General features: G+C 40.3%; 1 protein-coding gene across 1 annotated transcript in view; it reads left to right on the forward strand.

The window, feature by feature from the left end:
* Positions 1-24,413, forward strand: part of RASGRP3 (RAS guanyl releasing protein 3) — an 87,570-nt gene that overhangs the window by 20,945 nt on the left and 42,212 nt on the right. The window contains exons 2-6 of the mRNA XM_025353659.1: positions 14,543-14,675; positions 17,822-18,018; positions 19,341-19,443; positions 22,776-22,838; positions 23,391-23,522. Of these exons, the coding sequence (XP_025209444.1) occupies positions 17,949-18,018; positions 19,341-19,443; positions 22,776-22,838; positions 23,391-23,522 (368 nt within the window). The 5' untranslated portion in view covers positions 14,543-14,675; positions 17,822-17,948. The remainder of the gene's footprint in view (positions 1-14,542; positions 14,676-17,821; positions 18,019-19,340; positions 19,444-22,775; positions 22,839-23,390; positions 23,523-24,413) is intronic.

Genomic DNA, 24,413 nt, shown 5'->3' on the forward strand with positions numbered 1-24,413 from the left:
TGGTATGCCCAGAGATAGCTAGTTTCAACCTACCAAAATAATGAATAATACAGAGTAAGAAGCATATTATAGAATTTTCATTTAAGAAAATACGGATTAAGTCATAGCAGAAATGGGATTTAAAACTAGTTCTCATTTCGTGACACAAATTTCTAGCCTACACTGCCTTTTCCCCCTTCCTTTCTCCAGTCCTTCTTTCCTCTCTTCCTTCCTTCTTTCCTTCCTTTCTTTGCAAAATGGGTATATGTAAGTAATATATATGTGGCTTATGAATTTGAGAGGAGTGACAGAAATAGGAATCATTGCATCCCTAGGTAGAGGGCAGCTTTTGGTCCCTTACCAAGATAATAATAACAGCAGCTAACACTCATTGAGGGCTTACCATGTGCCAGTTAATAAGCACTTTATCTATTATTAACTTATTTAGTTCTCATAACAACTCTACAACACAGACATCAGTATTATTCTATCATAGAGATAAAGATACAGACACACAGTAAATTAAATAACTTGCCCCCAAACCACACAGTTAGAAAGTTCAAGAGTTGAATTTGATCCCAGTGGTCTGGCTGTAGAGTCCAGGCTCTTAACCTAGTTCTAAACTAGTTCTCATTTCATGACAGAAGAACTCATTAAAGAACGAGTACAATGTGTAAGGCCTGCAAGGAAGGGCTATGGTGAGTTATGTCACATGGGCTCTCACAGAAGCTTTAGTTATGATGTTCAGAACATGATAGTCCCTCTCTCCTTCAAAATGATTTTTTTTTTTTTTTTTTCAGGCAGTGTCTCACCGTGTTGCCCAGGCTGGAGTGCAATGGCACGATCTTGGCTCATTGTAACTTCTGCCTTCCAGGTTCAAGCGATTCTCCTGCCTCAGTCTCCTGAGTAGCTGGGGTTACAGGCATGCGCCATCACGCCCAGCTTATTTTGTATTTTTAGTACAGACAGAGTTTCACCATATTGGTCAGGCTGGTCTCAAACTCCTGACCTCGTGATCCGCCTGCCTCAGCCTCCCAAAGTGCTGGGATTACAGGCGCGAGCCACCGTGCCTGGCCCAAAATGGTTTTGAGTGAAAGAATGAACAAATATATGCTTTAATCCCAACTTGAAGACCTCACCATCCTGTGAGCATTCCTGCTTTTCCGTGCCTCCCTGCCTTCTTCAGTGCCATTTTCTCTGTGTGCAGCGTTCTCCTTCTGCTCTCTGCCCAGTGCATCCCTGCTTGTGTGGCTAGGCACAGCTCGGTTACGTGAGTCACCTTGTTTTTACCTCTCTCACAACTCTTTCATAATGCCCTGGATCGTAGCTTCTGTCCATGTGTGCCCCTTCTCTAGATCTTCAAGCCTCCGAGATCACATTCTGTGCCTGACATATACTTGTACCTCCGCCATGGTGTTAATCACAGTGTCTGGCACAGAAATAAGTGTTTATTCAACAGACAAGAAAGTGACTGGAGAAGTATTCACTGTAATTTTATTCTCTTTAACAATCTGTAATACTAAAAATTGGAAAGCATATCTTGAAATTGCATTATGGGCCTGTTAATATAAAAGGAATAAACATATTCAATAATAAAACATCAAGATAAGAATAAGGTTAGGCTCATCTCCAACCCCCTCCCATTTCTGACCTCTGTTCCCCTCCTAAGATTCCTCCTAGCCCTATACTGAACAGTGAGTCCCTCCCTAAGGCAAACCACCTATCTCCCTGGCCTTGTCCAGACATCTAATCCTCACTCTATATAGTGATTGAAACCCCAGTTTTTGGCCAGGTGTGGTGGCTCAATCTCAGCACTTTGGGAGGCGAGGTGGGTGGATTGCCTGAGCTCAGGAGTTCGAGACCAGCCTGGGCAACATGGTGAAACCCCATCTCTACCAAAAATACAAAAATTAGCTGGGTGTGGTGGTGCGCACGTGTGGTCCCAGCCACTCGAAAGGTGATGAGGTGGGAGAATTGCTTGAACCCAGGAGGTGGAGGTTGCAGTGTGCCAAGATCACGCCACTGCACTCCAGCCTGGGCAATGGAGTGAGACCCTGTCTCAAAACAAAACAAAACAAAAACCCGTTTTTGGTGTCTCAATGCACAATGTTAATTAAGTAGGAAAATCTCGGCATTTAAAAACTCTGAAATATTTACATAAATGATTTGACCCAAATCACTTGTAAGGGTCAACTGATTTGGGTCAAATCACCTATGCCTTGAGCTATACTCAGAGAATTACATGCCGCATTAAAATATCAAATCCAAAAAAAAAGAGAGAAGATTAGAGAAGAAAATTAAAGAAACCAATTTGAAGTTTAGAGACCATGTCAGAAGACTATGATGGCAGAGAAAGGTAGTCCTATAAAGATATCAGGCATACTTCTGGGCTAGGGGCTAGAAAAAATACAGTTTTGTTCTTAAGCCGGTAGAGAGACCAACAGAACCATTCAGTAACATAAATTTTACAAAGCTAAAGGAAGTCAGTATGCTGAGTGCCAAAATCCACCTGGAAGGGTGAGGAGGGAGGAGGAGATTTCTGGAAAAGTGAGTAGGGGATTGCCAAGCATAAGTATTGGGAGAGGAGAGACATTCAGAAAAATAAAGAAACAATGTGTGCAAAGCATGGGGTCTGTGAAACCGGAGCTCCCTTTCACAGCAGTATCACGTGTGCTGGAGTAAAGAGAGGAAAGAGGAAGGAGGGAATGCAGGGGCAGGCTTTGTATGCCATGGAAAGGACTTTCTATTTGTGTAAGACCACAGGAAACTGTGGAAGAATTTTGGAGAGAGGAGTTCCGCAATCACTCTGATAATTTGGAAAGATTGATTTGGCCCCAGGAGAGAGGGGAGATAAACAGGAAGTGAGAACCCATCTGGAAGTCTGAGGAGTGAGACATTGCGGTGGGCCAGGGGAAACGGGACAACAGCTTGAACCCAGGAGAGGTGGTGGAGATGAAGGGCAGTGGGGGAGAAGAGACAACTGAGAGGTAGGTGATCAGACTCGGGCATGAGGGATGGCAAAAGAGGGTGCTAGGAAATCTAGGGTGAGTCCCAAGTTTCTGGCATGGAATACTGGGAGGCAGGTTGAGCCACAGACCAAGGAAGAAAATATAGGAGATACAGCAGGTTAAAAAAGGGAGAAGCGGGTGGGTGCCGTGGCTCATGCCTGTAATCCGAGCACTTTGGGAGGCCGAGGCAGGCAGGTCACGAGATCAGGAGTTTGAGACCAGCCTGGCAAACATGGTGAAACCCCATCTCTAATAAAAATACAAAAAGTAGCCGGGCATGGTGGCACATGCCTGTAATTCCAGCTACTCAGGAGGCTGAGGCAGGGGAATCACTTGAACCTGGGAGGCGGAGGCTGTAGTGAGCCAAGATGGTGCCACTACACTCCAACCTGAGCGATGGAGCAAGACTCTGTTTCAAAAAAAAAAAAAAAAGTGAGGACATATTCTTTATGTCCTTTATATTCTGCCTAACTCATTTCCAAAGTGACTGTACCATTTTACATTCCCACATATTCTTTAATTAATTAAAACTATTTCATTGAGACATAGTTTATATACCATTGGAACCTACCCCTTTAAAGTGCACACTTCAGGCTGGGCATGGTGACTCATGCCTGTAATCCTAGCACTGTGGGAGACCGAGGCAGGCAGACCACCTGAGGTCAGGAGTTCAAGACCAGCCTGGCCAACACCGTGAAACCTCATCTCTACTAAAAATACAAAAATTAGCTGGGCGTGGTGGCACGCACCTGTAATTCCCAACTACTTGGGAGGCTAAGGCAGAAGAATCGCTTGAACCCAGGAGGCAGAGGTTGCAGTGAGCCAGGATCACGCCACTGTACTCCAGCCTGGCGACAGAGCAAGACTCCATCTCAAAAAATAAATAAATAAAATAAAATGCACAGTTCAGTGGTATTTAGTGTATTCACAAGGTTCTCCAAATTGGACAGCAATTTTATCACTCCAAAAAGAAACAGTGAACCCACTGCAGTTACTCCCCATTCCTGCCTTCCCTCAGTGCCTGGCAACCACTAATCTCCTTTCTGTTGCTATAGATTTGCCTATTCTAGATATTTTCTATAAATGGAGTTGTACAATATGTGGCCTTCTGTGTCTGGCCTGTTTCACTTAGCATAACGTTTTCAAGGTTCATCTATATTGTAGAATGTATCAGTACCTAGTTCCTTTTTATTGTTAAATAATATTCCATTGTATGGAGATACTTCATTTTGTTTATCCATTTATTGATTAATAGACATTTGGATTGTTTTCACTTTGCAGAAATTATGAATAGTACTGCTATGAACATTTTTCAGTTCTCTTGGGTATGTACCTAGGAATGAATTTGCTAGATCATATGGTAACTCTATGTCTAAGTTTTTGGGGAGCTGCCTAGCTCATTTCCAAAGTGACTGTACCATTTTACATTTCTACTAGCAATGAATGAGGGTGAGATACAAAAACTTACCCAAAAGTTAAGTAAAACTTGCCGAAAGTCACATGCTAGTAAGTAGAAGAGCTAGGATGCAATCCCAAGTCCGCCTGTCTCCAAATCCTACTCCCTTCCTCTGCAGTTCACGTGTAGCTGATCTCTGGTTTGGAGTCATTAACATGGAGGTATAGTTGAAGCCACTTCTGTGTATGAGTTCAGCGTGGAGACCTGAGAACCGTTGGCAGTTTAGAGGCTAGCAGTAGGAGAGGAGTCTGCAGATGAGACTGAGAAGGTATGACCAGAGGTATGGAAGAAAAACCAAGGAAGAGATGTTGCCAGGAAAACCAGCCAAAAGGAGAATTTAAGGGAGGGTGTGGTCAAGAAGTACTACACTGCGGCCGAACCTTAGCGTAAGAAGACAATGAAGAGAGCTTAGCGGGTGTAATGACTTTTGCCAGAGTAGTTTGAGTGGAGTATGAGGGCAGGAAGTAGAAGGGGAGTTAGACAGAGCTTGATTTGGATGGTCTAAAGAGAGGATCAAATAGAACCAGCAAATTCTACTTGACTGTGAGGGATGGGAGAGATGGCCAGTAGAGGGTTGCTAAATTTTGTTTGTTTGTTAGTGTTTGGTTTTGGCCAGAAGGCACTTCACGTTTACCTACATAGAGGAAACACAAGGGGAGTTACAAGCTAGAGGAAGGAGAAGTGGTAAGACACGTGAACTCTAGACAGTTACACCAAGGAGCTGGTGAAGAGAGAAGAAAGGCATGGTGCTGTTTCTGGGTGGGGGGATGGGAGGGGGGTGCAGATACCTTCATATGGCAGGTCAGGGGAAATTAGTTCACTCTGGGCTTCCCTTCATTTGTCTTAATTTGCTCACACTTTAGTAAATTACAATTGATTAATTCCTCCTTTTACAACCTACCAACAACATCCTTATTCCCATTCCTTGGTCTCCTTTAACTGTCTCTTTCTTTTTTTTTTTTTTTTTTTTTTTGAGACTGAGTCTCCCTCTGTTGCCCTGTTGCCTAGGTTGGAGTGCAGTGGCAGAATCTTGGGTCACTTCTCACTACAACCTCCGCCTCCCGGGTTCAAGGGATTCTCCTGCCTCAGCCTCCCAAGTAGCTGGAACTACAGGCACGCACCACCACATCTGGCTAATTTTTTTGCATTTTTAGTAGAGACAGGGTTTCACCATATTGTTCAGGCTGGTCCCGAACTCCTGACCTCAGGTGATGTGCTCGCCTTGGCCTCCCAAAGTGTTGGGATTACGGGTATGAGCCACCATGCCCAGCCTTCCTCTAACTCTTCAACCTTTACTTTATGGAAAGCTAGCTTCTTCTCCCTCTATCTTCTTTCTCATTCTCTGTCTCTCTAGATGCACTAATGAGTCCAAAATACCCATCAGAAACCCTAGTTTCTCAGAGTTGTGGCATTTCTGAAAGCTAATCTGGCCCGCTAACAAACCACTTTATCAACCTCTAAAATTCTTAAGCACTCCCAAGGTTCTCTTTTAGTATTTTGACAGACTGTTTCCCATATGTAAATCTGTTATTACTCCACTTAGAATATTGTTCTAATGGAAAATATATATTCTAAATTTCAAATAACCACTTTACAAATTTAGTTGGGAACATTTCACAATTTTAGGACTTCCTTTTTTCTCACTGTGATTTGTACTCTTAAAACATTTTTGAAATGAATTTTTTTTGTTCTGATAAGGAGGGCAGAGTAGTAGTCTTTATCTCATGTCAGAGATGATAAAAGTGAGCCTCAGAGAAGTTACGTGAGACCTAAGATACTACATACATTTTCTAGTCACTTGTATTTTCTTGTTTTGTAGGTATGGACTGTGAGTTCTTTTCAGGAGTAAGGTGAAATTAGTTGATGTCTTAGATGGGAGAAACACGGATATTGTTGCCTCTTGAGATTTGTTTTTCTTTTAGAGAAAAGAAGAACCATTTGCTGCAGGAAAAACAACTGAAATAAAAGGGAATGACAAAGTCATTAAGTGGAACCTTCTAATTATGGGCTTTAAGCTGTGTAACTTTATTTGAAAGCACAGAAATAATTTTAAACACACTTTTTTTTTTGTTTCTGTACTTTACCGTTAATTGGTTCCAATAAAAAGTCTAGCTCCAAATCCCTGATTTCAGAAGTAATTTCAAACTGAGACGTTACCATCCCATAAAAGAGTACTATAAACACATGGGTTTCTAAATAGGAGCAAAATGTTTTCGCTTAGATAATAACATAGTACAGTTTCTCTTAGAAAAGAGAAATTTATATTACATCTTCAATATCTGTGTATACAAAGTTAGTGTCTAAATGGTAAAGGAAATCTTTATTAAAGCTTATCACTGTCAATAGTGAAACTGGATAATAAAATTAATAATAAAAATAAAGCAGCATTGTGCAACCCCTACGCTTTTTACAATCCTTTCATTTATTCGTACCTTTAAAAATATCCAAAGATGGTTCAGAACTCAATGTATCCCTACCTGACCCCAAACATTTTCTCTGTCATCAGCTTTTAATCTAAATATTGTTGTCTCACGTGTGTTCTTATTCATTTTTCACATAGTGATAAATTTCTGGATTGCAAATTGCATTTGTCTATCCTATGCCTAATTCTGGAATCATGTTCAGATATTTCCAAACACCTCACTGTCTGACACTATTGGACTTAGCCTGTATTTTCCATTGTAATTTTGTGACCCATAAAGCTTAGTATCTTTCCTGCCAAGAAGGCCTCTTAGATCTCCTTGGGTGGAATTCGGTCCCATTTCTGTGCTCCTGCAATGCCCTGGGCATCTGTCTCTGTCACCAGACTTAATGGACTCATTGGTTTATAATTGATTTATATTATGTCTCCTGCATGGGATTGTATGCTCTTGAGAATGGGCTGTCTACACCTCCAGCCTATTGCTATAAACATTGTGTTTAATGTTTAATAGACAATAAACGTTGGCTTTTGTGCCCGCCAAACTAATGCCTTTCTCTGATAACCTGCAGGTCCATTTAAAGGCAGTCTTTCATTATGTTAGTGCTTCTTGCTGCATTCCTGTGTAGCGACTTAAAATTCCTGTTTTCAAATCCTTTCCCTTGTTTTTCGTGACAGTCAGCTTCCACTCCCATCCTAGAGTGATGGTAGTTTAGGAGAGATTTTGTGGTCCAGGCTATGCCTTCTGTTCACATTCTCTTGCTTTTTAGAGGCTTTCTATGTAATGTCTTCATTCTCTTGGAGCCTCTTTTGTGTAGATTCTATCCTTGGAGATTGTCATCTGGATGCAGTGGGATGATCCCTAAGAATTTTACTTATGCAGTTGTTAAAAATGCCTTCCTGTTCATAGTGAGCACATGAGGCAGAGCACATTGGTATTGGCACCAAGTACTAAACAGAAGTCAATAACCAGCTCAGAGTTCATCTCACAAGACCTCATTGCATTTTTTGGTGAGAATTAAGTAACAAGCAAGATCTAGCCGCATTTTAGTTATTGCTAGATTGTTTGGGAGGGGCCTGGCCTCCCAGAGTTTGTTGGGGAAAAACCGCAACACAGTGACCAACATGAAGAGCACCTAAATGATTCCTCCTCTTCCTCCTTCTCTGTATCATCATCATCAACACCATCACCACCACCATTATGATCAGCATCAAATCCACTCTGAAGGAAAGGAGTAAGGGAATGTGACTTTATTTCAGGGAATTTGAGACCAGGTACTTCCAGAGCATTAGGACCGCAGACAGGATTCCTTTTTTTTTTTTTTTTTTTTTTCTGAGACAGAGTTTTGCTCTTGTTGCCCAGGCTGGAGTTCAATGGCCCGACCTTGGCTAACCACAACCTCCGCCTACTGGGCCCAAGCAATTCTCCTGCCTCAGCCTCCTAAGTAGCTGAGATTACGGGCATACACCACCATGCCCAGCTAATTTTGTATTTTTAGTAGAGATGGAGTTTCTCCATGTTGGTCAGGCTGGTCTTAAACTCCTGACCTCAGGTGATCTGCCCACCTCGGCCTCCCAAAGTGCTGGGATTATAGGCATGAGTCACCATGCCTGGCCAACAGGATTCTTAGGAATATAATATTGGCATTTTTGAGAGAAGAAAATATTGATCTTTAAAAAAATGATTTTCCTAAAGTTTAAAATGTTAACTTCTGAGGTTCAAGTTTCCTAGTTCTGGGTCTTACATTGAGGTATTATTTAGAAAGTGAACACTCGAGTTACTGTAGTAGGTCATAATCCTTCAATGTGGTTGAATGTGTCCATCTGGAAGCCATCCAACTGCAGGTGTCTAGAACGTGTATATATTATTTCCCTGCTATGTTTGGCTGCAGCCAAATGCAAGGAAAATATCCCCTTGGTGGGACTTTGGAATTTCATGGTATTTATTACTAAAGCTTCTCTAAGATTCTCATTTCTTGTTCAACTTGTGGCAGGTAGCTGTAAATATGTTGGTTTGATTGCCAATATTCAATACCAGTAACCAAGAAAACATAAATAAAATGCAGTTAGGCCTTGTTACTTGTTACCAGAAAATGCAGCGAGGTCTTGTGAGATGAGCTCTGAGCTGGTTATTGACTTCTGTTCAGTACTTGGTACCAGTGATTCCCTGAGTTGCCAAGCTTGCTGTAATAGTGAAGGTTATTCATTTTCAGACAATAGGGGCCAGTGATAGGATGCTTACCAGCCAAACACAGGGAATAACAAACCTTTGTTCTAGACAATGTCTGGAAATTGATCTAATGGGCAGGCCTTAACAACAGCTAAAATTTTTGTGGGTAGTTGAAAAACATAAATTTTGGAGATGGACTTCGCTTTGTAACTTAACTAGTAACATGATACTGGACAAGTAATTTAACCTCTGTAGGCCTCAATTTCCTTATCCATGAAATGGAGAAAATAAGACTTAGCTTTCGGGGTGTTATAACATTTAAAGATAATGTAGGTAATTTTCCCAACATTGTATCTGTCACATTACATTGCCACCAACAAATGGTATTTGTAGATGCCGTTATTACTTCATTTTCTAAAGTCCAGCACAATGTTGATTATTAATTCCCCATTAACTTAGTGAAATCTCTTTTCAGGATAAAACAAACAACAAAAATATTAAAATCTAGGAAAATCCTGTTATCACATTAAATAAACACACCCAATGCAAGAAGGACAAAAAATTTCTTTTAGAGTTGAAAATTACTGTATTAACCATGGCTCCTTCCTGCTGTCATTGTTAAATAACCCTTGGAGATACTGCTTCAACATCCATAAATATGGGAGATTTTAGTCTTCATGTCATCAGTTGTGGTCCATTTACAATGAATGAACTTTGCCATGAGCATCGGGCCCATTTCTTATATTCGTACTATCCCAGTAGGTTTGTGATAGAAACAAGTTTGACAGTGATGACAGTATGACTTTGGTAGAGCACACTGGGAAGAACACCTGATTGAAGAAAATGAAGTAGAAAGAGAAATCCAAAGAACAGAGGAGTGAACTTGAAAGGAATGAGCAGGAAAATTTAAACAGAAACAAGACCAATGCAGAAATAAACAAAGAATTTCAAATATAGTCAACTGAGGCCAGGCACAGTGGCTCATGCCTATAATCCCAGCACTTTGGGAGGCCAAGGTGGGAAGATCACTTGAGGTCAGCAGTTCAGGACCATCCTGGCCAACATGGTGAAACCCCATCTCTACTAAAAATACAAAAATTAGCCGAGCATGGTGGTGTGCACCTGTAAACCCAGCTACTCGGAAGACTGAGGTAGGAGAACTGCTTGAAACTGGGGGGCAGAGGTTGAAGTGAGCCGAGATCACACCACTGCACTCCAGGCTGGGTGGCAGAGCGAGACTCAGTTAATGAGAGCATTGGAGAGCGTGAGTGGTGGGGCAGAGATACAGAAAGCCTATTAGGGAAGGTGGGGATCATAAGAAAGGTGGCTCAGGTGGTAGTTACCAGAATGAAATATTTTGGATCAAGTCAAAGGATGGGAGAGAAATGAATCTCTCTCTGTTGCCCAGGCTGGAGTGCAGTAGCAGGATCTCGACTCCCTGCAACCTCCGCCTCCCAGGTTTGGCGATTCTCCTGCCTCAGCCTCCCAAGCAACTGGGATTACAGGCATGCACCACCATGCCTGGCTACTTTTTGTATTTTTATTACAGATGGGGTTTCACCATGTTGGCCAGGCTGGTCTCAAACTCCTGACCTCAAGTGATTCACCAGCCTCAGCCTCCCAAAGTGCTGGGATTACAGGAATGAGCCACTGTGCTTGGCCCATATCTGGATTCTTCCAGCTGCAGAATGGAGAATACATTGTAGTAAAGACTTATACTGAGGATGGGGAAACCAGTTAGTAATTGGTTAAAATCGTTCAGGCAAGAGATGATGGTTGTCTAAACCAGCATGTGTCCATGGAGATGGGAAAGAAGTGGTTGGTTGCAGAATTTCTTTTGAAAATAGATTCAGAAAGATTTACTGATCCATTGGCTATGGGGAATGATCAGAATCAAAGGTAATTCCCAGATTTCTAGCTAGATATTTGGTTGGGTGATGGTGTTATTCTCCTGCAATTGAGAAATTGAGAGTGGAGGGGAGGAGAAGGAAGTTTATGGGAGGAAAATGATGAGTTCATTTTGGCCGTATTGATTTAGAGATGCCTGAGACTCCAAGGAGAAATTTTGTTTTCAATGATTTCCCTTGATCACATCAAGGAGAAATTTTGAGTTAACTTCTAGATATCCATTACAGACTTCTGAGTTAAGACCTGGGCATCTTTAAGTGCTAAGATTTAGCAGGAAAAATAAATATTGGAGGAAGAGGCAAAAGAGTGAGAAGTTAATTCATGTAACATGGTCCCTGGGAGGACAAGAGTAAGGGATCCATGCACAGGTGGAGGGATGACCTTGAATAAAGAAGAGGGCCACTTCTTTCAATGCAATAGCAGGAGAGACCCCAAAAAAGGGCATTCATGTAGGTAAAGTTGTCATTTTTATGGAAGGAAGTCAAGGAAGTTTCTGTCTGGCAACTTCCGTTTACTCTAAAAAGGAGACACAGTCATCTGCCAGAAGGTATGATGGATACAGTTCTGAGGTTTATCAAGAGGAGAAAATGTACAAAAGCCATTGTGAAAAGAGAAGAAAGGAACCAGAATTATCGGGATTATTTCTGTCAAGAGTAGAAGGCTGAGGTTTCTCTTCTCCTGGAGGTTTTCTTTTGTTTGGTTGTTGTTGAGAGGAAGTTTAGTGTTCCTTGTTCTTTGGTCTATTGTATCACCCACCCATGTCATGTTTCTAAAATTATTTCAGATAACTTCTGGAACAATGTATATAAACCTCCCCTGCATTCAAGAAGCAATTCTGAGTTTTTATTATTATGATCTAGTCACACTTTCCATAACTCTGAGCCTCGGAACTAAAACAGGGCTGGCATTTGTTAGGTGGTGTCCTCACCAGGGCACAGATCCTAGCTCCCATTTCACCCAGCTTTGCTTGACATGGTGAAGAGGGCGTTAAGATACCATTGGAAATGAAATAATAAGAAAATCAGGCAGGGTGCGGTGGCTCATGCCTACAATCCCAGCCCTTTGGGAGGCCGAGGTGGGTGGATCCTTGAGGTCAGGAGTTTGAGACCAGCCTGGCCAACATGGGGAAATGTCCATCTCTACTAAAAATACAAAAATTAGCCAGGTGTGGTAACACATGCTTGTAATCTCAGCTACTTGGGAGGCTGAGGTGGGAGGATCACTTGAACCTGGGAGGCGGAGGTTGCAGTGAGCTGAGATCACGCCACTGCACTCCAGCCTGGGTAACAGAGCGAGACCATCTCAAAAAAAAAGAAAAAAAGAAAATCCAGATATGATCATGCCACTCTCCTTTCAAACAATGGCTTCCTGTTGCCCTTTGGATAAAGTATATACTCCTTACTAAAGCTTACAATACTGTCATGGGCTACTTCTACTGACTCTTTAATCTCATCTCTTGCCATAACACTTTAGTCATTCTAAATGTCTTTTCGATTTCTCGTAATTGCCATCTTCTTTACCAAGCTAAAACTCCTCAGGCTTCTAGACTAAATTAGTGCCCCTCCCTACCTGCTCTGTGCTCCAGAGGATATTTTATTGTAATTCTTCCTTTCATTCTTTGCTGGACTGTATAGGCAAGGATTGTGTCTGTCTTGCTTATCCATTTATCCTTCCCTTCCCCAACACCAGCCCCTTCTACCAGCCACTCTAGTGTTCTGTTCAGTGTCTGGTGTCTAGTAGATCCTTGGTAAGTATTATCAAAAAAATTAATTGTCTTTCAGAGTTTTTATTATCATTTCATTTACTAAACTCAATCTCAATTCTCCTATGGAGTATCAGGTAATATAATCACAGAACTTTTTAAAAAATCTCATGTCTGTGGTGATAAAGAGAAATTAAGTTTGTATATTTCCAGAACAATGAATGCTGACATCTTTGGCATTAATCTTTAAGACTTCAAGGTTTGTAACAATTACCACTTGTTTTATAGTCATTTAGAAAAATCTCTTTGTCTCCATATGGAGGTCGTATAAATGTAAAGAGATTTATGTAGCCATTTATGCATAAAGATAATAACTGCCATTAGCAGTGAAGGATCTTCAAGAAATTCTTTTGTCTTGGAATAGAGATAATATGATAGACAAGACAATCGTTGAAAGTTCTAATATGGCCAACATCATTTCAAAACGATTTGTTAAACACTTACTAGTTACAGTATTTCACCTTATAAATCCTACAATTCTAGAGCCAGGAGAAAGCTTCCCTGTCATTTTGGCATACTTCCTAGACACCGTCTGGGAATTTAGTCTACAACATCTCTGACAGTCATGACCTAACTTTGACTTGAGAACCTTTGGGAATTGGAGTCCCTTGCTGGTGAGGCTCCCCGGCCCACTCATAGGTGCTCCAGTGTCACCGTATTTTTTCTTAGAATATCTTTTCTCTTCTCTAAATGAACATCTCTCTCCCTGTCACTTCTACAAATTGGTCCACTACTTCAGGCCTCAACTTAAAAGACTTTTAATACGAGAAGGGAAGAAGTAGTGTGAGCTTCACATTGAGCACTCAGCATTCTGTAGGCTCCATGATGGATTCACTTTATGTGACCTCACTAACTCCTTAAACAGTCTAATACAGTACACAGCATTATGGCATTTTACTCAGAGATAAGTCAGACTTTCCCCATTCGGTTACCTAATGTTGAAACCCAATTTTTTTTAATGGAGAGGTTCTGAGTCAAGAGCCTGGTATGCTCATTTTTATCTGTTAATGATCAGTTTCGTGGAATTGGCTTCCTTTTATTATTTCTAAAATTGGGAGCACAGCTCTTATTGTCTTAGGCAACCTCAGAAGGATGTTTTTTGACAACAGAGGCTTCACAAGTCATGTTAATGGACGTCCTTTTGCTACAGGAACATATCATAGCCTTTGAAATCACACCCAACAAAACTCTATTGCCCTTTAAAAATAACACTTTTCTTTTAGAAATAATTCAAACCCTGGGAGAAATTTGGCTTATTGTGTCCCTTTCAGACTTGGGAGAAAATGTCTATGCTGGAGAGCAATAATTTTCATCGCAGCCGGAGAGCACCTATCAACACTACGGCAAGTCCTAAACAAACAGCAAGTCCTTAAGTCCCCATTGGGAGACTAAACAACCTGCTCTAAAATAACATTGACATTCGTGTTGAGACAATCAGTAGTGATTTAGGGTCAGAGTTTAGTGATCACGACCACAGACTGTTTTAAGTATTTACTAACATTTCAAAGTCAGTGTTTGGAAATTCTTAATGAGTAATCCACTGATAAAAGTACATTTGCATGAAATAGTAGTTTATACTATGTGTGTAGAACTTGGCTTTGTCCCATGTGTGGGTTTTTAATAGGCTGAAAAAAGCTTACTTGATTAAAAAAAAATTGTGTTACCAAATAACTATTTTGAATATTTGCCCTTGTTAATTGATGTTGTGGGTGAAGTTTAGACAAAATCTCAAATACCACCTATAACTCAAAGTTTTTGAAAATGCTTTAACACAATGTGGATTCTTTGGGGTTATCGTGATCTAATTCTGTACGGCGGCTTCTTTCTGTTCTTTTGTCAGGTTCTCCAAAGTACTTACCATACAGGTTGAATAAACCAGTTCTACAGACTGCTTCTTCTGTGCATTTCCCAATGGTGCTAACTGCCCTTAAAATTATTTCAGATTTGGAACTCTATCTGTATGGAAACAACAGGTAAGTATTTCTTTAAATTGTCATAAATTATGTAAGAATTCTCATAAAAAAATAAATATGCCTAGAGAAACTAAAAGAAACATGCTATGATGTTAATAGGAGTTATCTTTGGATGATGAGATTAAGGATAACTTTTTCCTTAATGCCCTATTTTAAATAATAAGTGTATATTGCTTTTGTAATAAAGAAGCCTTGTTTTGAAAAAGGCAGTTGTAGACACAATAATGTCCACACGTAGGAAATGAGATCTCAGGTAAATGTGCAGGTGACAGAAGGCGGAGCAGAGACTCAGACACATCTACTGATTGCAGAAACAGATTGTAACCTGATAGCCTGGCCCACCTGGCCCATGATGTGCCAGTTTCTTTGCAGATCAGAAATATAACCCTAAACATGGTGATGAGTCTTTGGTTCCAGGTTATCTCTAACCCCTTATGGGGACGTCAACACCTTCCCCAAACAGCTCAGTTGAATAATTTTGGTTTCGAATTGAGAAACAAGTTTAGTCTAGGCCTATTTGTTCTAAGTAATATGTCTACTGTTCAGTGAGTAACAGGATAAAAAAAAAAGTCTGTATACACCTGAAGGTAATCAAACTTGTTAATTGTTCAATCTTGACTTTTAAGGGTACTGATAGAGTTGACATTAGAGGAATCAGAGAAGTTCTGCCCCAGAATGTCTTGGAAAAGGCAAGTTCTCATGATTAATAGAGGCGATTATATTAAGTTTAGAAAACTGGCAGAAATTTTTGTTCCAGTGATGTTTACTTAAAGCTGATTTAGTAAACAAACTTTAAAAAGTCTCTTAAAAATATATGGTATCTATACACACTCACATAAATATACTCATATTCAAAGACAAACCTGTGACAAGTTTCATGATATTTATTTCCTCATCCATTAATCCACTCATTCATTAATTTAGTGAATAATTTTTGAGTATCTTTTATGTGAGAAGCAAAACCTTAGGCGTTAAGGAGTATACCAGAGAACAAACACAAAAATCTCTACAATCTTGGAGCTTATGTTTATGGCACTACAGAGATTTAAAAACAAATAAACAAGTAAAACATATAGTTTGTCAGATAGTGTTAAGTGTTATGAAGAAAAATAAATCCAGGAAGGGCGGTAGGACATGCCAAGTGAGAGGTGGGTGAGAGCTGAGAGGTGCGTTGTTTTAAATAGGGCAGGAAAGGCCTTACAGGTAAGGTAACTTTGTTGAAAGATATAAAAGAGTTAGTTCCAGATGACTTTAATAATCTGCTTTCACAAATCATTTGAGCAGCAGAATTGGGAGAACATTTGATCCAGCGTTTCTGCTGTTTTTATTGAACACTTGAAATAACCCTTTATTTTATGTTCTAAGAATGGTACCTTCAGCACAGGAATCTGGTTCTTTCACAGAATGAATAGAGGGCAAACATTTTCCCCCCAGAGTTATGTGCCTGGTGAACAGACTCATTCCAATGTCACTCCAGTGGTCTCACTGAACTAATACAACCATCATATGGACATTAGGTATTTTTTCCTATTCAGTCATGTGTTTGTTTTCTGAAGTTGACTATGAGCCTGTTGAAGGTAAGAATGGGACAATGATTTGTTCATCTTGGCAGCCTCAATGCCTAACCAAGTGCCTGGCATAGGCCAGGTGCTCAGTGATTGCCAGTTGAATAAATAAAGTTCGAGAGTAAAATAGACATTGACTTTCAACAGCTCATGAGATGAATCCTCAATGGCTGCATTTACCTACTAAAATATCTAAAGTGGATAAATGTCTTACATCATGACAGCCTCCGTCCTGCTCCAAGTCCTGTGGGGACCTGGCATCAAGGACCTGCTCTGTAAAATCAAGTGATGATGTCTACCCAGCAGTGATGCTTTTGAGTGTAAGCAACTAGAAGAGGCTATTGCCAATCATGTTTTCCTCACAACAGTGCTGGCAAATGCGATAGCTGTCATCCCCACATATTCTTTCTACCTCTGTAACAGATAATCTGCCTTACATCTTCTTTCTGAGATGATGTGGAGGAGTGATACCCTTTACACTAGATTAGCAGGCAAAACTATGATGGTTTGTGATATCCATGCTTGTAGAAGTAGTAAGAAGAAAGGGAACACAGACGCTTTATTTTGTAGTGGAGTCCTGATTCTAGGCCTTAATAATTGTATGGTTTTGGGTAAGTTGCTAAATCACTGTGAATCCCATCAACTCATCTGTTAACTGGAAATAATAATTACTACCTCACAGCATTGTTGTGAAGGTCAAGTTCGACAATATATGCAAAACATTTGGAATGGTGCATAGTACATAATGTGGGTGTTCAATAAATTAACAGTAGTATTTTTACCACTGCAAAGAATAATCTTACTCTCAGGCAAGTAGAATTTTTTATAGTTGTTGAATATTTATGAATCACTGAGGATAATGTTTATAAATATATTTGCATCTAAAATTTTTTTCCTTACATATTCTTTTATTAATATTAAACCAAGTAACATTTATAATATTCTTGAATATCTTATCACTTAAGAATATGAGGAAAGGTGGCTGGGCACAGTGGCTCACACCTGTAGTCCTAGTGCTTTGAAAAGCTGAGGTAGGTAGATCACTTGAGGTCAGGAGTTCAAGACCAGCCTGGGAAACATGGCAAAACCCCATTTCTACAAAAAAAAAAAAAAAAAGCCAGGAGTGGTGATGTGTGCCTGTAGTCCCAGCTACTGGGGGGTCAGAAGCGGGAGAATTGCTTGAACCCGGGAGGTCGAGGCTGCAGTGAACCGAGATCGCACTACTGCACTCCTGCACTCCAGCCTAGGTGACAAAGTGAGACTTTGTCTCAAAACAAAACAAAAAAAGATACGAGGAAAGTATAAAACATTGCATTAAAAAATTTTAGCTGTGAAATGGAATGGTATATAACAGGGAACATTTCCATGGTCTCCAAGAACCATCCATCCCCAGGAACAGCTTAGCAGGTATTTTTGGCATCATAAAGGTTGATGTAATCTCAGTCACTGATACTTTTCTTGTAGAAAGATACTGTCTATGGAAGTCATTATCTTTTCAGGTTGGCAAGTGATGCTCTAATGGGGTCTGAACTCTAGTCTAATAACTTTCTCTTGTTTTTTTAATTTTTAAATTTTTTTTAGAGTTTTCTTGAAGTACAACTAAGGACAGGTCACCACTAGGCACTAACGTCACTGACTTGCATGATTATGGAGATGGTCTATCTGATGCTGAAAATGTCTCTGGTTTTTTGACAACGGCTAAATAACCATGGGATCAAGTGGCCTCGGGAAAGCAGCAACATTAGATGAACTGCTGCACACTTGCATTGAGATGTTTGGTACGAGCCTTTTCTCCTTTCATATCTTTTGGATCTCTCGATGCTCTCACTTTCCTCTATTCAGAGGCAAGTTGCTTGTGGAACAGAGTTCAGTCTCTGTACCTTGGTATTTAAGGCCTTTTGGATGGACCCCAGTCTGTCTCTCCAGCTTCACTGCCCTCCACATTTCTTTCCCTTTACTGCCCACAGCTCATACCCCAGTCAAACTGTCCACTTAATGTTTCTGGAACATTCCCTGTACCTTTCTACCACCATCCACTGGTCATATTCCCTTCATTGAAATTCTGCTTCAGGGCCTTCTCAGATGTTCATAGTACCATTCCTAGTTTCCTTGGTCAGGAACGCTGCTTGCCTTTTCCCCCATCTCACATCCCATTGTAATTCCTTATAGCACATAGCAAATGCCTCTATAATTGTTTCTTGGTCTTTTGACTCAGATGAATGTGAGTAGCACAATTTACTGCATTCTACATTCAAACACGTCATATCTGCTACTAGATTATACACTTTACAGCTGTATGCTCCTTGTGTTGTTGTTTTCGTATCCACCACAGCATATTGAGTTATCCCTTGCACAAAGAAAGTCAACCCACATGGGAGTAGTTATTTATTAAATCGATTACTATAGAAACCAGAGTTAAACCAGAGCAGGGTTGCCAGATAAAATACAGGATGACCAGTTACATTTGAATTCTGACAAACATTTTTAGTGTAAGTATGACCTAAATAATGCCAGGGACATATTTACAATAAAGAAATTAATCATTATTTCTCTTAAATTCAAATTTAACTAATTGTCCTGAATTTTATTTATGAAATCTGTCAGTGTAGACCAGAGGAAGGGTAAGACCCACCCACCTTTACTTGCAAGGAAATACTAGCCAAAGTAGGAGGTAAAAGATCACTGGTTGGCCAGGCGTGGTGGCTCACGCCTGTAATCCCAGCACTTTGGGAGGCTGAGGTGGGAGGATCACAAGGTCAGGAATTCAAGACCAGCCTGACCAATATGGTGAAGCTCCGTGTCTACTAAAAATAGAAAAATTAGCTGGGTGTGGTGGCGGGCACCTGTAGTCCCAGCTACTTGGGAGGCTGAGGCGGGAAAATCACTTGAACCCGGGAGGCAGAGGTTGCGGTGAGCTGAGACTGTGCCACTGCACTCCAGCCTGGGTGACAGAGTGAGACTCCGTCTCCAAAAAAAAAAAAAAATTCATTTGTCTATGAAAAATTTTTGACACTATGATACTATTGCTTCTCTATTGATGTTAGAAAAAGTAAAGAGTAGCACTGTTATCTCCTCACTTCTTGTTCTATTTTTTTAACAGATGACAATGGAGAGCTGAATAATAGTTACTTGCCAAGAATAGTTCTACTGATGCACCGATGGTATTTATCTTCCACTGAGTTGGCAGAAAAACTTCTCTGCATATATCTTTTCAACTACTGTGTAATTTTTACAACCATAAATCAAGCTCTGTATTTAGATAGAGTGTCTATCCAAAGCCAGTAAATTAAGATGAATAAATAGTCTTCGGTTATCCAGCTGTTTTGCAAATATATGTAGATGTCTAGACGAAACACATCTGGATGATAGACCAGATAGTTGACTCTCCATCTGGATGTTTTGGCTGTACTTGAAAATAATCACTAAGATGTAAAATGAAGCAGGAACTGTGGGCTGGATGTTTCTAACTTGTCTTAAACATTTCTATTATTAGAGCAATGAGAGAATATTTAACAATGATTCAAGACCAGATTTGTTTCTTCTGGGATGGCAAAATGGTGGGCATAGAGGATGCAGCTTAATCATATGGAAATACAGCCAAAATAATATGCTCTCACTTGGGCACAAACATCCATTTAGTTTTCACATCTTCCCTTGCTGCCAAGACACAATGAACATTCTAGCAGGCTTATTATAATTTGTTGACTGATACTAATGTTAGATTTTCTTCTGAAATGAAAACAAAAAAATCCCACATGGTTAGAAACATCATTCCATAATGAAGGCTTTTAGCAGTCTACCACTTCTCTACATCATGCAGTCCAGAAAAGTGGTTGAAAGCCAAATGACTGAAGATGCAGTCTCCCATTCGTAAAAGGTTCTATTCCCTGAGAGCCAATGCTTATTATACAATCTCTAATGTCGGTGCCTGCAGTCTCTGCCTTCTTCAAGCCCATGAGGCCCTGGAGATGAGTGAGAACCGCTACAGGGAGGGGGAGCCTTAGGGGGAGAGGCACCGCCTTAGAGGGAGAGGCACCATCAAGTGTTGTTAGGGCCTGCCAAGGCTTCTGGAGCCAGTAGGGTGTCCACCTGTTCAGTTCAAGCTTCCTCCACTTTCTACTTCTCTTCATCCTCCTCACAACCTCAGAGCAGAAAAGGATATTAGAGAGTCTGTAAGGTCCATGGAAGTGAGCAAGATCCTAACTCCTGGTAGTCCAACGGTCATATGCGTCCACTGTTGAAGTGTAGAACACAGGTAAGGATGGAGGGCATTGGCTCAGTCTGGTCATACTCATGGCAATCTAGACATTATCCAAAGAATGTAGCCACCAACAGTGTTCTTACCCTCAGCATGGTCACCAGTGCATGAGACACAAATAAAAAGGGATATTTAGGCATAGTAACATTTAATGTGGGAAAGTTGAAGACCGCCTGTGAATCAACATTTCTATAAATTTTCCTCCCTTTGGATTCCTTGCTCATGCTATATCCACAGTGCCTGGCATATACACAAGCTCAATAAATATTTGTTTAAAAGAGTATGAATAAATACACTTACAAGTAAATAACACAACCTGAGTATTAAGGTACCTGAAAATGACATTTTCAAATATTAAAGAAGAAATTAGAGTACCTATACAGTTACGCATAGCGTAACGACGGGGAAATCATCATTTGATGATTTCATGATTTTGCAAATGTCATAGAGTGTGCTTATATAAACCTAGATGCTATAGCCTACTACACATCTAGGCTATATTACACAGCCTGTTGATCCTGGACTACAAACCTGTACTGCATGTGGCTATACTGAATTCTATAGGCAATTGTAATACAATAGTGGGTATTTGTGTATCTAAACATAGAAAAGGTATAGTAAAAATACGGTATAAAAGATAAAAAGTGGTACACCTGTATAGGGCGCTTATCACAAATGGAGCTTGCAAGACTGGAATCCGCTCTGGGTGAGTCAGTGAGTGAGTGGAGAGTGAATGTGAAGGCCTAGGACATTAATGTACAATATTGTAGACTTTATAGACACTATACACTTAGGCTACACCAAATTATAAAAATATTTTTCTTTCTTCAATAATAAATTAACTTTAACTTACTGTAACTTTTATACTTTATAAACCTTTAAAAACTTTTTAATCCTTTTGTAATAGTACTTACCTTAAAACACAAATATATTGTACTGCTGTAAAAAATATTTTCTTTCTCAATATCTTTATTCTACAAACTTATTCTATTAAATTTTTTTTTTTTAACTTTTTAAACTTTTTTATTAAAAGCAAAGACACAAACACACGCATTAGCCTAAGTTTAGGTTTACACAGGCTCAGAATCATCAATATCTTTGTCTTCCACCTCCACCTCTTATTCCACTGGAATGTCTCAGGGGTATTAACAGGCATGGAGCTGTCATCTCCTATGATAACACCCCCTCCTTCCGGAATAACTCCTGAAGAACCTGCTGAGGCTGTGTTACAGTTAACTTTTTAATTTTTTTTACATAAGTAAAAGGAGTACTCTAAAATTACAACAAAAAATAGTATAGTAAGTCCATAAACCAATAACAGTCATTTATTCTCATTATCAAGTATCATATACTGTACATGACTGTATATACTAGACTTTTACATGACTCACACAACAGCAGATTTGTTTACACCATCATCACCACAAACACATGAGTAATGCATTGGGTTACAACATTATGCTGGCTACCATGTCACTACGCAAAAGGAATTTTTCAATCCCACTATAATCTTTTTGGACCACTGTCATATATGCAGTCCTTCATTGACTGAAACGTCGTTATGTGGTGCATAACTGTATAAGGCATTAATCCTAAATACAAAATCTTTTTGGTTAAAATAGTATTTCTCGGCCAGGTGCAGTGGCTCACGCCTGTAATCCCAGCACTTTGGGAGGCCGAGGCAGGCGGATCACAAGGTCAGGAGATCGAGACCATCCTGGCTAACACGGTGAAACCCCATCTCTACTAAAAATACAAAAAATTAGCCGGGCATGGTGGCGGGCGCCTGTAGTCCCAGCTACTCGGGAAGCTGAGGCAGGAGAATGACGTGAACCCGGGAGGCAGAGTTTGCAGTGAGCCGAGATTGCACCACTGCACTCCAGCCTGGGTGAGAGAGCCAGACTCCGTCTCAAAAAATAATAATAATAAAAATAAATAGTGTTTCTCTGTACTATCAATTTTAATTATGTATAGTTGCCAGTCTATTTGTAATTACAATTGGCAGTTATTAGTTAAGTGTGGAGGAAGGCAAAACTAATCTTGTAACTGGCTTCTCCTTCAGACCAAAAAAATATATTCCAGAGCTATAATAAATCAAGTTTCAATTGTTCAGTGTCGAAGTCATCAGAGGCCACTTCTCTCTGTATTTGAGTGTCTTTATAACCCTAAATGTCCCCAGCATGGTCCTCTTACTAGGAATTGATATACGTTGAGGGCACAGCTTCAGGTGTGTGTAAAGGAAATGAGGTGCACGAATTTTTTCTTTAACTGGTTTACGTATCGAAATGCCACTGGAGAAAGCTGCAATGAATTTCGATTAAAGATCTGCTACTTCATGAGGTAAACACATTTACAAATTTGATTTCTTATAGCTTCTGGTTCTGGCACGGTTGTAGTTTCTAGTTCTGCAATTGTTGACAATTTCCTTTTCCCCAAGCTGCAGACCTAGTTTGACAACAGTCTACTCTGATACCCCTCCCACCAACTTTGTTAAAATTGGCCCTCCTCTGTTGGGTGGGGTGGGGGAAACTTTATCTTTTGCACTAGAGATTAAGTAGTAGTAAATGTGATTAAGGAATGAAACTAGCTCTTAGAAAGGGTGGATTTATTTTCTTCTACTCCCTCACCACACCCATTCCCACCTACTCACCATGACTTGAAGGAAGGGTTTCCTCTCAACTGAAAGAGAGGCTATGAATGGGAGTGGTTTGAGATAGAAGGAGGGCAGAGAGAGGCTCCACGTGATGGATGGGGGTTTGGAGACAGGAGATGGCTAATTTGAAGTATGGTCCTGGATTCAGTGTTAAATGTAGTCTGTAAAATGGTACAATCGTTTCCATAGATATCCAACTTGAAATATTCCAGCTGCCAAAAATATTTGATGCCTTTCAGGTACTGGATTCTGAAATTTCCTGCAGAGTTTAATTTGGATCTTGGTTTGATTCGTATGACTGAGGAATTCCGGGAAGTAGCTAGTCAACTAGGATATGAAAAACACGTCAGCCTCATCGACATATCCAGCATGTAAGAGTGGCACCAACGTCTTTCACACTCGATGAGTCCACTGCTTAGGGGAGGAAGTAGTGATCACCCCACTTGTCCTGAGTCCATCCCACTCCTGAATCTAGGTTTGCTTCTGTGAGAAAAGCCTTGCTGCAGTGAGTACAAGCCGTGTTGGACACAACTCATCTCTCCAAGCTGCAGTTTCTTTACTTGTAAAATGTGGACAGTACCTTTCTCATGGGATTATTATGAACATCCAATAAGGACATAAGATAGTGCATGAAAGCATTTGGCACACAATAGACGCTCGGTATGAGTTACTGAGTCTGAATCTAGTTAACATCCTTATGCCTTCACTACTCAAAGTGTGGTCTGCAGACCAGCAACATTAGCATCACCTGGGAGCTTATTAGGAATGCGGCCTCTAGGCTCCACCTTAAACCTGAATTGGAATCCGCACTTTAAAGATCCCCAAGTGATTCACATGCAAGCTTGAGAAGCTCTGTACCATAGTGCTGCTGAGGTTGGCCTCAGAACAACAACCTTATGGTGGTTGACCATAGATGTCAGCAGCTGGTTAGCTCAGTTATTAGGTAACTGGTGCAATTAGGCCACTTTCGTATCAACTAGGTAACTTTGCACAGGGAAGACTATTTGATGATCCTAAATATGGTTATCCATCTTGCAAATGTATGTTCTTGTGTGTTAGGTATCTCTGTTTTCCACTGTCGATTACTATTGAATACTTCTTCAATAGTAATCAATAGTGAATGATCCGGGAATTATAAGGGATGTTTGGTGAAAAAACATATTATTCAAGATCATTCCTAATAAATCAGAACCTCTGGCAGTAAGGCGCAGGCGTCTGTCTTTATAACAAGCTTTTCAGATAATTCATGTTATACTAAAGTA

The sequence above is a fragment of the Theropithecus gelada genome, chromosome 13 (genome assembly GCF_003255815.1).
Source record: "Theropithecus gelada isolate Dixy chromosome 13, Tgel_1.0, whole genome shotgun sequence".
NCBI classification, from domain to species: Eukaryota; Metazoa; Chordata; class Mammalia; order Primates; family Cercopithecidae; genus Theropithecus; species Theropithecus gelada.